The sequence below is a fragment of the Pelodiscus sinensis genome, chromosome 2 (genome assembly GCF_049634645.1).
Source record: "Pelodiscus sinensis isolate JC-2024 chromosome 2, ASM4963464v1, whole genome shotgun sequence".
NCBI classification, from domain to species: Eukaryota; Metazoa; Chordata; order Testudines; family Trionychidae; genus Pelodiscus; species Pelodiscus sinensis.
The window spans coordinates 211848213-211860282 of NC_134712.1; the positions used below are offsets into that span (position 1 = coordinate 211848213).

Genomic DNA, 12070 nt, shown 5'->3' on the forward strand with positions numbered 1-12070 from the left:
TAGTTGTGTCCGATGCACAGAATTAAGTGCATATGGCCACCATGTAACAGATGGTCTACACATTTAAGTGCCGTAGAGGGGCAGAAGGGGGTATGGTGATGAATGGAGGTGTGGTATGTTGCCACACCCTATGAAAATGGGTGAGTAACTGGCAACGAGGAAGTTCAGAAATGGGCCCCCAACAATATCCATATTGGCTGCAACCATGGGGACCTTTTCCATGGGCAGGGACTTATAGAGAGCTTCACCACAAGCACAATGGCTCCAAACACATGTTGCTCTGCTGGAAAGGAACATTACTAACGGCTGGCCAGTCTGTGGTGGTTTCACTTCAGCCAGCTGACATACGTTTATTCCCTTTTGCTTATAGTATACTATTTCTTTAAAATAGAGAATTTATTTTGGAAAGCTAGCAATGCAGTTTATGATAGTAAATATAGCACACTTATAACACACAATAATACAGTAAATATTGACAGGGATTGACAAATAATACAATCTACTCACCCATGGCGAGTAGATTGCAACCCGGAAGAGCTGGGTTTGGGCGATCTGCGCATGTGCAGAACGATCTGCGCATGCGCAGATCGCCAGACAGCATGGTTGACGAGCGGGGCTCGCCACGGTTTGGCGAGCCCTGAATATTGAGGCGTTTGACATTGGGCCTATGTCTGTATAGTTATAATGGGAATGAACACAAAGTTTGGAAGATGCAAAAGAACAGAGTTATTAAATCAAAGACAGCAAACTGGAAATAGCAAATTTCAAGCACATCTTGTTTAGCTAATGCTTAAAAGAAAAAGGTTCAGTAAAATTTGTTTCAGAAGACTATGCATTTTTAAATTAAATATTAAATTAGTGCACCTGCTATTTTTATACACACTTCCACAGCGCTCATCAGAAAGGTATGCTAACTTTCCTATAAAATGAACTCTAGGCTTGGAAGGGTAGGGGTTCTACAGTCTTTGGGGCAGAGCCTCAGCTGGCTATATTCTATTCAATTTAGTTAGGACAATTTATGAGCTGAGGATTGGCCACTTTAAATATAAAGTGGAGTTTATTTTAAGTTTTGATGAAGAAGGCATTATAACCTTGTGAATCCCAAATTATCAAGACAAAAGTCTTCTAGTATCTGATAAGGATGTTAAGAGATAGGCAATTAGCTAATCATGAAGTCGATAGAATTTTTATCATCTACACAATTAGTCAATAAGTGAAGGCACTCAATATTGGCTCACTTTGGGTTCAGGACCTATCCCCACTGTGGCTCTGCAGTTTAAATGTAGTAGGAGCAGGATGCACAGGCAGCCTGGCTCCTACTACATTTAAACCGCACAGCTGCAGTGGGGATAGATCCTGGCTCTGGCGCAAGCCAGGACTGAGCCGGGCTGCCTGCCTGCCTGGAGCAGTCCCTGTCTGTGGTGGCCTGGGCTGACCACAGACAGAGGCTGCTTCGTGGCAGCCTCCTCTGCCCTCCTCCCCGCTGCTGCCTCTTATGTGAGTATTCGACTCAACTACTGGATAAGCCTAGGCTTATCAGGTAGTTGACTACTTGCTTACATCCCTTCTATCTGACAGTATGTTTTATTATTTCTGTGAATAGACAGAATGAGAAATAACTTCAGTCTAGGATAGCTATAGAAGATATTTTTTTTAAAATCCAGAAACATCTTCAGGATACTATGCATTTAATAATTTATGGCATCAGTCTAGATTTTGCAGATATTTTGTCTAGCATACTTACCATATTTTGTAGCCTGACTCATGGGAATGACAACTGGGGACTCAACGAGCAAGTTAATTTTAATTTCCTGATAGCCTATGACAAATACATATTCTTTTCCAGACTTAGGCAGTTGTAGAAGGTTTTTTGATGATTTATCATTATATGCCAGCCCATCTTATTGCCATGAAATGCTGCTTGACACAGTGTTTTTCAAAGCTTATCCCTGAAAGGAGCACTGAGTGGGTCTGATTTGATTACCATCAAAGCTGTTTTTCATGAGTACAAGTTACTGTTCTCTGAAACAAGGTCTCCCACAGTTGTATAATTCTACAGCTGAACAAACCTAGAGCCAGGTGTGCACAATGTGAATTTGTGTGAATTGTGTGCAATCTGATTTTTCCAGTGTTTGTGAAAATTTCATTGGGGTTTCACACATTAAAATCAGTTGTTCTAAAAGAGTTCACATTTATAATTTAAATGAGGAAAGAAAATAGATTGGAATTGTCCATTTTTATGGTTATTGTGAATGCACCTAGTATGTATAAAACTTGTAAAATTTTAATTTGACAGAATGTGATTTTTTTCACGTATGGGAAGATAAGATGTCACAACTAAGTGTTATGTTATTGTGTAGATTAGTGCCATATATAAAATTAAGCAACTTAATATCACATGTATAGGGACCGATTTTAAAATTGGCCTTCCATTTTGAACCTTCTAATAACTGCAAATTAAAATTATAATATGTCTATTTTTACTTGAATACCTGGTATTCTGTGGGTGTAAAATGGGAGGCTAGAAGAAGACTCATTAAAAATTTAGCTTCTGAATTTTCCCTTGAACAATAGAAAGAAATTAAAATTTACATTATGTCTGATATGTAATTTAAGATAACTTTATATACATAGTTTATATACACTTTTGATACTATGTCTTAATTAGGACATGAGATGCAGTCAGAGGACAAAACCACAATTATATTAGTAAATACTTAATATTTTAAAAAATGCCACTGAGAAGTTATGAAATTTTTATTTTACCTTTGGTGCATGGTGTGGTTAATATAATTAATTCTATCCACAATTTGTGCACAGAACTACCATATATGTCCATGGGAGCCTTGCATGAAGAATATTACCTATATTCTGAGGCTATTGGTAGTGTACAAATACAGAATAACAATGAACAAGGAAAAATTACAATAAGGTATAATAATGAAGTTCTTGCTTGCATACAAACAGCCTTCACAAACATGTACTGTATTTGGCTAAATATTCATATTTAATTGTTTTAAAACAAGATATTAAGCCAGCATATGCTACTTTATCCCTTCTGTTTCCTTATTTTTGTTGTTAAAAATATAGCAGACATTATATTATACATTTGTATGTGTTTTTATTGATATATGGAATATCACAAATAAATATGTTTCCAAAAATACTCATTGGCTTTTTCATTATCTATTATTATTATAAAAGTAAGTTCCTGCTTAGCATTTGCAATATTAAAAACTGTCTATTTTTGTTTACTGGAATCTTGGACAAAACTTGGATGATACATAATAGTCGAGAGGATTTGTTTTGCATTATGTACTTAAACCTACAAAACTTATAAAAAAACTTATTAACAGGTATCTAATGCTTGTTGCTTTCCCTTCCTAGAAATGAAAATTTCCATGGTAATGCATGCTGTATTGTCTAGAGCATGTCTCACTTTTTGCTTTTCTGTCTCTTATCTTTCCTTCTGCTTTTCAGTATACACGATTCTCTCTAAGGTGCACTCTGATCGGAATGTATACCCTTCTGCTGGAGTTCTTTTTGTTCATGTTTTGGAAAGAGAATACTTTAAGGGGGAGTTTCCTCCTTATCCAAAGCCTGGTATGGGATGCTTAGATTTTTCATGTTATAGAAAAATATTTTTATTTTTAAATTCAAGATTTCAAGTGTATCTAGAATACTTATGGATATAGTATTTAATATATATCACTTCAACACTTTTAATTTTTGTGGAATCTTCTAAGTGAATAATTTCAAGTAGTTTTACATGTTAATCTACACTGTGAGATGAGAGGTGTGTACAGACAGTATTGCTGTGTGTCTTGAGAAGCCCAGTTATGAATTTTGAAATGTTCAGTAATGCATGGTATGAATCTAAGATTAGAATCTGGCAATCTAATCTTTTTTGCTGTTCCACGAAATTGTAGTTTTATAAGCTTAATTGTGATTTTGAAAAGATAGTTATATAATGGTTATTGTAAAAATGACCCTTTTGAGAGAGTCTCAGTTTATTACAAAATAAATGCTGATATTAACAATTTGTGTCAAAAAGCATCTTACAAATTTAGTAAAACAATTTTGAACACACAAGTAACATTTAAAATTAAAATGTTATGTCTTTTGCGTAGAGCAGAGATTATTTTTTCTTTCAAAGATAACAAAAGCTCCTTTGGTTTCAATCTTGTTGTTTCTACATGCAGTAACTTAAAAATTATAAAGTAATCTTTGTCATAGAAAGAGCTATACTTTCATAAGTGTAGTAATGACTTACATCCATGAATGAAAACCTAAGGAAGACCATTAGCAATATAGAAAACATAGGTTTGAATTCACCTCAAAACCTATATGAAAATAAATGATGTTTTCCTAGTTTGCTTATACATTATTTAGTTTTCTAGAAGCAAATACAGGTAAAATTGAAATGTTCTACTTCACAATAATTTTTTAAATTTTGATTTTAGAAGATTGCACTTTGAAACCACATTGGGGAAAAGTAGCCTTCGTTTGAATACCTTATGTTACAAATATTTTCAGGAGCAAAAATTACTTGATTTGTTTTAATTTTCTCTAACCTTCTCTAAAGGTGTATGTTTTGACAGACCTTTTCTCTTGAGTTTGTGCTCCGTGTGTTGGTGCATTCTGGTTTACAGAGCTGAGAATTTGTGTCTCGTCCAATAATAAAGTGAAATGTGCTTATTTCAGGCCCAGTTTGTTGCCTCCCGAGATAACCACTTTGGGATATAAGTGGAAGGAATTTGAAAGTCCTTTTCTAATTGAAGATTGCCTCTGGAACCTTGCTACCCCATTCCATCACTTAGACATGTTACACAGATACAGCATGAATTTCTTATTTGTGCAGCTGTGACCCCAGGATCCACTGAAATTATCCCAAAGGCATCATGAATTCCATAATGGTAATAAGGTCCTACATTTGCAATAAAGTCCTTGTTTAAAAGTATTGTGTATGACAAATCTGCTCTGCCAGATTCTTAGCATCATAGAGCTTTTTTTGGAGAAGGACTTTGAAACAATCCACGTATCAGATGGTTGATGTATTAAAATTGACATTGGGGAACAAATGCCACTTCCTGGGTCTCTTCAGAGTCTGTACAGTCTTTTTCTGATGTTTCCCATTCTAGGTTACAGGTTCTCTTCCTGAATGTCCGTGCAAACTTTCACTCCATTCATGTAGTAGAGTGAATGGGAAATTATTCCTGCCCTGGACTGATAGCTGAATCCTTGGGCTTGAAAGCAAACAAGTGCTCGGTTCACACCTGAAGCCCATATGTTCCTTTTCCCAAGGTCTCGTCTTCACTTGCCCTTCCCCACACTTCTGCAGCCATCCAGTTCTCTATGCAATACTTTAAATGGCCAATAATATCAAAAAAGAACTAGATATGTTCATGAAGGATCAGTCCAGCAGTGGTATTAGCCAGAGTGGGTAGGAATGGTGTTCACAGCCTCTATTTGTCAGAAGCTGGGAATGAGTGACGAGATGGATTACTTCAGTGGTCCCCAACGCAGCGCCCGCGGGCGCCATCACGCCCACCGGGCCATTTATGTGCATCCGTGGAGCAATATGGGCTCGCCCCGCCCCTGAGCATCCGGCAGGTGCCAGCCCCGGGCGCATGGGCGGCCCCTGCCCCACGGTCGCGGCACATGCTGGTGCCGGCCCCGGACGTGCGGCACCTGGGCAGCCCCTACCCGGGGTCGCGGCACATGCCAGTGCCTGCTCTGGGCGCACGGCTCATGCTTGGCCCCGTTCCCAGGCCCATGAGCGGCCCCGCCCCCGGACGCGCGGCGTGTGAGCAGCCCCGCCCCCTGGCTCCCAGCAGCCCCAAAACGTTGGGGACCACTGGATTTCTTGATTACCTGCTCTGTTCTTTCCCTCTGGGGCACCTGGCACTGGCCACTGTCAGAAAATTCAAGGTACATTAAATTAAATGGACTATTGGTCTGACCTATTATGGCCCTTATCTCATTCTAAGACACTTCCTTCTCACAGCTCCCACACTTTATCTGCATTCTCCTGCTGTGAGGAAAAGGAGTTGCTTAATTTACCCTCTTCCCAGCAGATCTTGCCTGCAGTCTGAAACACTCATCAGCTTTAGGAACTACAAGTCACAACATTCCTTAGAGCTATACTGAAATCAGAAACAGGACAGTGTTCAATGACGAGCCTACCCTTAAAAGGCCAGCACACCATATTTATGTGTTATTTTACTAGTTAAAATGGCCTCAGAGAAATCTTCCTCCCTTTTAGGATATCACAATTTACTTAAAATCCTTTCTCTCTTCTGCTATGTGGCATGAGCTTGTTGGAAGTGTTTGTCAGGAAGGATTGCATTTCCTGTTAGGTCTCTTGTCAGTCTTCTGAAGTAAATTTGGAAGAGCTTTCGTGAGCCAGACCCACTTCCTCAGATCAAATTGTGGAAGAAAATTGGCATAGTCTAAACAACCTTGTTGCCCAGTTGTCAGTTCTAGGATCTGTGTGTCTTGCCTTGACCATACATGTTAAAGTATGAAAAAAATATTGTGCTCCTTCCTACAGTAAAGTCTTCAGAGATAGATATGGTCTCTAACATCTTTTAAAAATTTAAAGTTGTTTATTGCTTGAAAATATTGGGCATTTGGAGCCTTTTCTTTGGTTGGTAGGGAGGCTAGATGCTTTAGTGTTCTGGGAGTCTAAAAACCCTGTGAAACCAGGGCCTAGCAATTGCTGGGTAGAAGTACAAAGGGTCAATAGGTATCTAAGAAAGTACAAGCACATTCCACTCTGTTATTGGCTATAAATTTCTAATACGTGATTCCTGCCAATTACACATGCTGGGGTATGGACTCAGGGGTGTGGCTCTCAAATGGCACTTTTGACAATAAGAAATTACATTTTTTTTATTTTCCCATGTAACTGCAGTACTGTGTTACAAAGAATTGTAATAATTGTTTTTATATGACAAAACTGAATCCAAAATGATTTAATGGAAACTTCAAAAAAGAAGGTGCATAAAGTCATTTTTTGAAAATATTTTAATATTGTCTTATCTAGGTGAGATAAGTAATGATCCTATAACATTTAACACCAACTTAATGGGTTATCCTGACAGACCTGGATGGCTCCGTTACATTCAGAGGACACCTTATAGTGATGGGGTGCTGTATGGATCACCAACTATAGAAAATGTGGGCAAACCCACCGTCATTGAGGTACTTCTTTTAAAAGCATCAGAAGGTTGTCTTTCATTTTTAAATGTTTATCACTTAATATAAAATAGTGTGCAAAATAAATTCATAATTAAATGAAGTATCTAAATATTTACCTTTGCACTCATCTTCCTATATGCCACTTTTCTTTCCCTTCAGTGCAAACAAATAGTAGTTGTTAAATCAGTGAACAGATTTTTTTTACTTTTTAATCCCTCAGTGATGAATTATCCAGTTACAAAAGTAAACATCAAAACATTTTTCTGATCTCATAATTAATAATGCTGACAAAAATCACTGTTGTAACTAAGTACTAATTATACAGAGAACAGCAATTGAAAGGCAAAAACTGTATGATTCTCTGACATGCATTTGGTCCCACATCACATATTAAGGAATGAATGGAGGAAGTCTGCAGCTCACAACACTATGAAAAAATTGCTAAATTAACTTACCAGTTTCACCAATTTTGTTTGGACAGGCATATATTTGTGTTAAATCCTTGATTAATGGCTTCTCTACATTTTATTAATTTGTTTTTCTCCAAAGATAAAACTGTAAACACCAATTCAGCACATGCTTAATTTTATGTACATTATTAGTCCCATTGATTTCAGTGGCACTAATCACATGCATAACACATGAACTAGTGCAGAAACAGCTGCAGAATCAGAACTCAGGATTGCTTGAACAATCTGTTTTAAACATAGTTCTTTTATTAAACAGTGTGTTTCCAAACCTACATCAGGATCTGTTAACATGAATCATTTCTGCTAGATAGATTCTTATTGAGATCAGTGTGGCTTTGCACAGGTGCAAAGATCTTTGATACAGAGGCAGCAGCATGGGATGGCAGGGGGCTCCCCGGGAGCGGGGCTGGGAGTGTACTGACCCCTAGCACTGTTGTATAGTCGTGTCACCATTAAAATTTGATGAGGTTACACAATTATTCAACGTCAACTTTAACATCCCTAATCACAGTGCTGCCCTCTACCTTCTGATATTTTGTTACCTCCCTTTGTTTAATCATGTCAAGCTAGATTTTAAGATTCTTTGGTCAGAGACCATCTATTTTTGTTTGTGTTATGAGACACCTGTGTTTTCGGGTAATGTGGGGGGAGGGCGGAGAAAGGAGAGGAAAAAATATGTTATTCTTATACCAGATCATATTACAAAATTCTTATGAATTCAGTCATATAATAACTTCTCAACACAGTGATAGACTAATCACTGGAGACTATACTTGACCATCAGATGAACACCATAGCCCTTTCCTGAATTTAAAAAGTACCTTTCTATGTACTTGTAGTAATTTATATCAGACATATTTTTATTTTTTCCAAAAATAAGGAGCATATACTTTGCATCTCCAACTAATTTTCAAACCACCTAAAGATAAAACCTCTGGCATTCTTATTATTTGTAATGCAGTAATGCCTAGAAGCCCAGTCACAGATCTAGGTTGCGTTGTGTTAGGCACTGTACAAATATAAAACTGGGACAGGGACCATCTTTTAAAGACTTTATAAAGTTCCCCCCCCATAAATATCACAGGTTAGATTAGCTCTACTAGGAGCTAAGAATGAACAGAAATCTTACAGCCTTCAGGATGTAACAAAAACTGCATTTTTACTCTTTGGCTTTATCATACTTAGGTCAATAAAAGAAGAAAAACACACGGGGAGAAAAACATCCTGCTCCCTCCTATTCCTGAAATGGATCTGAGAGAGAAAAGAATACAGCACTTAGGGTAGACCATCCGCTTGTTTGTAAATCTGTCATCCATACAACAGCTGAGAATATTAGTGCTGTAGAAATAACTAGATAGACTAGTGTACAAATCCCACTAAACTGTCTTTATTTGATATGGTGCTCCATCAAAACGAGTTGGTTTGCACATCCATTTTATCTTTCATATTTCTATATTTACAGTCCATGGATGTTATTTTTTCTAGTATTCAAAAATAAAAAATATTTCATATATTAATATTTTTAAATTAAGAAAAACAATATTTTTCTGTGCTGAATTCATTAATTTTGGTTTTCATATTTGTATTTTGGTGTCATCTGATTTTATTCTAGATCACTGCTTACAACAGGCGCACCTTTGAAACTGCAAGACATAACTTGATCATTAATATAATGTCAGCAGAAGGTATGTACATTAATCTGAAACATAGAAGGTGTGCAGGTTAGTCAAAAAGGATGCATAAGTGCAAAAGAAATGTAATTTACCTCAGTGACTAGGACTGCAGTAATACTCAGACAGGACAGTAGTGGTTCAAATGCCAAATGATCAACATTACCAAAAAGTGTGAATTTATTGGTTTATCTGCTATAGTATTATATATTCATATTTAAAGAGTATGACAACGAAAATACGTAGTTTGTGTGTATATATAGTTTGTGTGTGTGTATGTGTGTGTGTGTGTGATTGAGTACTATTATTGTATCAACTGCAATTGGTTAATATAGTAAAAGCATCCTGATTGGTTAATAATTAAATCACAGAGTGTTTTAATATGTCCTGTAAAGAGCCACAGGAGCCACTTGCAGCTCCAGAGCCTCAGTCTGAGTATCGTTGTATTGGGCAATTCAATGGTTAGGCAAAATAAGTGTCATATACAAAAGAGATATTGTGTTATGTGCATTTTTGTGACTGTTTTAAGATAAGGTAAGGGACTGCATTCTCTTTCTCTTCTCACCACTGTGACATGTTCTTCTCAGCACCCCCTGCTTTTTCTGTGAGTAACTTCTCTGCTTTGTTTTAGTTTATTATGTAGATATATTGGGTGTGTTCTCTCTTATTCCATATATAGAGATCCTATTCCTGCCACTGGCAATGTTATATTTTCATGAGTAGAGAATATGTCCCATTATCAGAAAACATACATGCGCCAAGAAGCAACAGTGGTTTTTTTTTTCCTTTTCAAATTGTCATGTAGGGACCAACATTGTAGTGTAGTGAGCATCTGGCCTCAATCCAGTAATGTATTTATGTACACACTTAACTTTATGTACATGGTTAGTTCCATTAATTTTAATGGGACTGCTCATATGCTTAACTTTAGGCATGTGTTTAAGTGCATTTCTGAATCAGAGCGGGAATGCTCATGTCCTGCAATATTGAGCTTTCATTCCCTAATTGTAATAGTAACACACACAGGCTTTTAGCTTTGATTCATCTCTTGAACATGAAATTAGTACTTATTTCATTGCTAAATCCCTACAACATAATGAGGTAATTAGATGATGTATCACCAGGGGAAGAAAATCCCCCCAAATGCATTTAGGTAATTGCGAAATGATTCACTACAGTCAAATCATAAGTGAATGTGTGACAGTCACTTCCATAGCAATAGATTGATGTCCAAAACCTTAGATTATGACTTCATTGGTGGTCAAAGAAGAAAGAAAACTGGTATGTGATCACAAAATTATCTAATCTAATCTAATCTAATCTAATCTAATCTAATCTAATCTAATCTAATCTAATCTAATATCAAAATAAGCAAGGAAAAATGCCAGGTAATAATGTTTTGCATATATTTTCTCTAGTTTGAACATCCTATTCATCTTCTTAATGTTACTATGCTTATTTGTACTATAGACCCTCTCATACTTAACAAGTACATCTGTTTTATCATGGAAGATTGTGAAATGCTGTTTTACTAAATTTAAAAGTGCAAAACTAAATAAATAAACCAAGTGAAAAAATCAAGTAGCATCTCCAAGAGGAATGGAAATGATTTAAACATTCATTTAGGAAAACCTGTGTTCCGCAGTACAGTTTGTAACAAGATTGTAAAATAATATAAATAAACTATTCAGCAATCTGTAAAATCAGAAAAGAAGACATAAATATATGTAATTGAGTTAAGATACCTGTAAAAATGAAAATTCCTTTAAAATTTGACAAAAAGATTCTTATTTTATCAGAGCTCTGAGCACTGCTCCTAGCTTCTTCTAAGAGCTTTAAGAATATCTATCTATGGGGAAAAATGAGATGTGTATATTGAATTTATGAGCATGCACAGGATGCAGATGCACAATACACAAAATAGATGCACATAAAACTCAGGCACAGCAGACAAAGTTCTGAGGTAATTTTGACATTTAAAAAAGTAGATATTTAAAGTTAACCAAGTTGCAAATAAGTCACAGTTCAAAACTGTAAACAATTATAAATCCCCTTAAAATTACTAGAACCACTGATCTGCCTTAAAATTATAGCAAATTTTCAGACAAATTGAATTTTCACTCAAATATGATTTGATCAACCTAAATCTATTTGTGAATGACACTCATAATTTTGACCATTCACAAAAAGGTTTCAGGAAGAGGCGGTGAAGATTGTGGGGATGTTGCTGCTTCTGCTTTGCTCTAATAATATTTAGCCCAGTGGTGAGGGCATCTACCAGGTGTGTTGGAAATAGAAGTTTGAATCCCTGCTCTGGAATATACTGAAATTGGAACCTCTCAATTAACTGAAAAGTCTAGGGAAAAAACCAGTTTTCGTTTGATCAAACTGATTAATTTTTTAACATATATTTCAGTTATCTTCTCAGCTCTTCTTAGCATTTAGCAAACCATTCTAATTGTGAGTGTGGACAGTTTGTACATTTTGAACTTACTGATTACTTAGGCAGGATGATACTAAAGTGAGATGTAAATAGTAGGGATGTAAAATCAAGTTTAATTGGCTAAATAACCAGTTAACCAATTAAAGGGGAGCGATTGGGAGTTTCCAATAGCTCCATCAGGAGGGCAAAGCTTGAATGCTTCTTTCAAGAATAGCTGGTGATACTATAAATAAACATAGTTTGATTGTTAAACAAGAGTGTCCAGATGAGATTCAGAATATAAC

At 36.4% G+C, this 12070-nt stretch overlaps 1 protein-coding gene across 8 annotated transcripts in view; it reads left to right on the forward strand.

Moving 5' to 3' along the window:
- The window catches only part of SGCE (sarcoglycan epsilon), a 57561-nt gene that overhangs the window by 21825 nt on the left and 23666 nt on the right, over positions 1-12070 (forward strand). For 4 of the 8 annotated variants that reach the window (XM_075922351.1, XM_075922350.1, XM_075922354.1 and 1 more), the window contains 3 exons: positions 3481-3603; positions 7049-7206; positions 9286-9358. In XM_075922351.1, coding sequence (XP_075778466.1) covers positions 3481-3603; positions 7049-7206; positions 9286-9358 — 354 coding nt within the window. Of the gene's footprint in view, positions 1-3480; positions 3604-4704; positions 4917-7048; positions 7207-9285; positions 9359-12070 lie in introns of those variants that run through there. The other 4 variants (XM_075922356.1, XM_075922355.1, XM_025180336.2 and 1 more) reach the window with 2 other exon arrangements.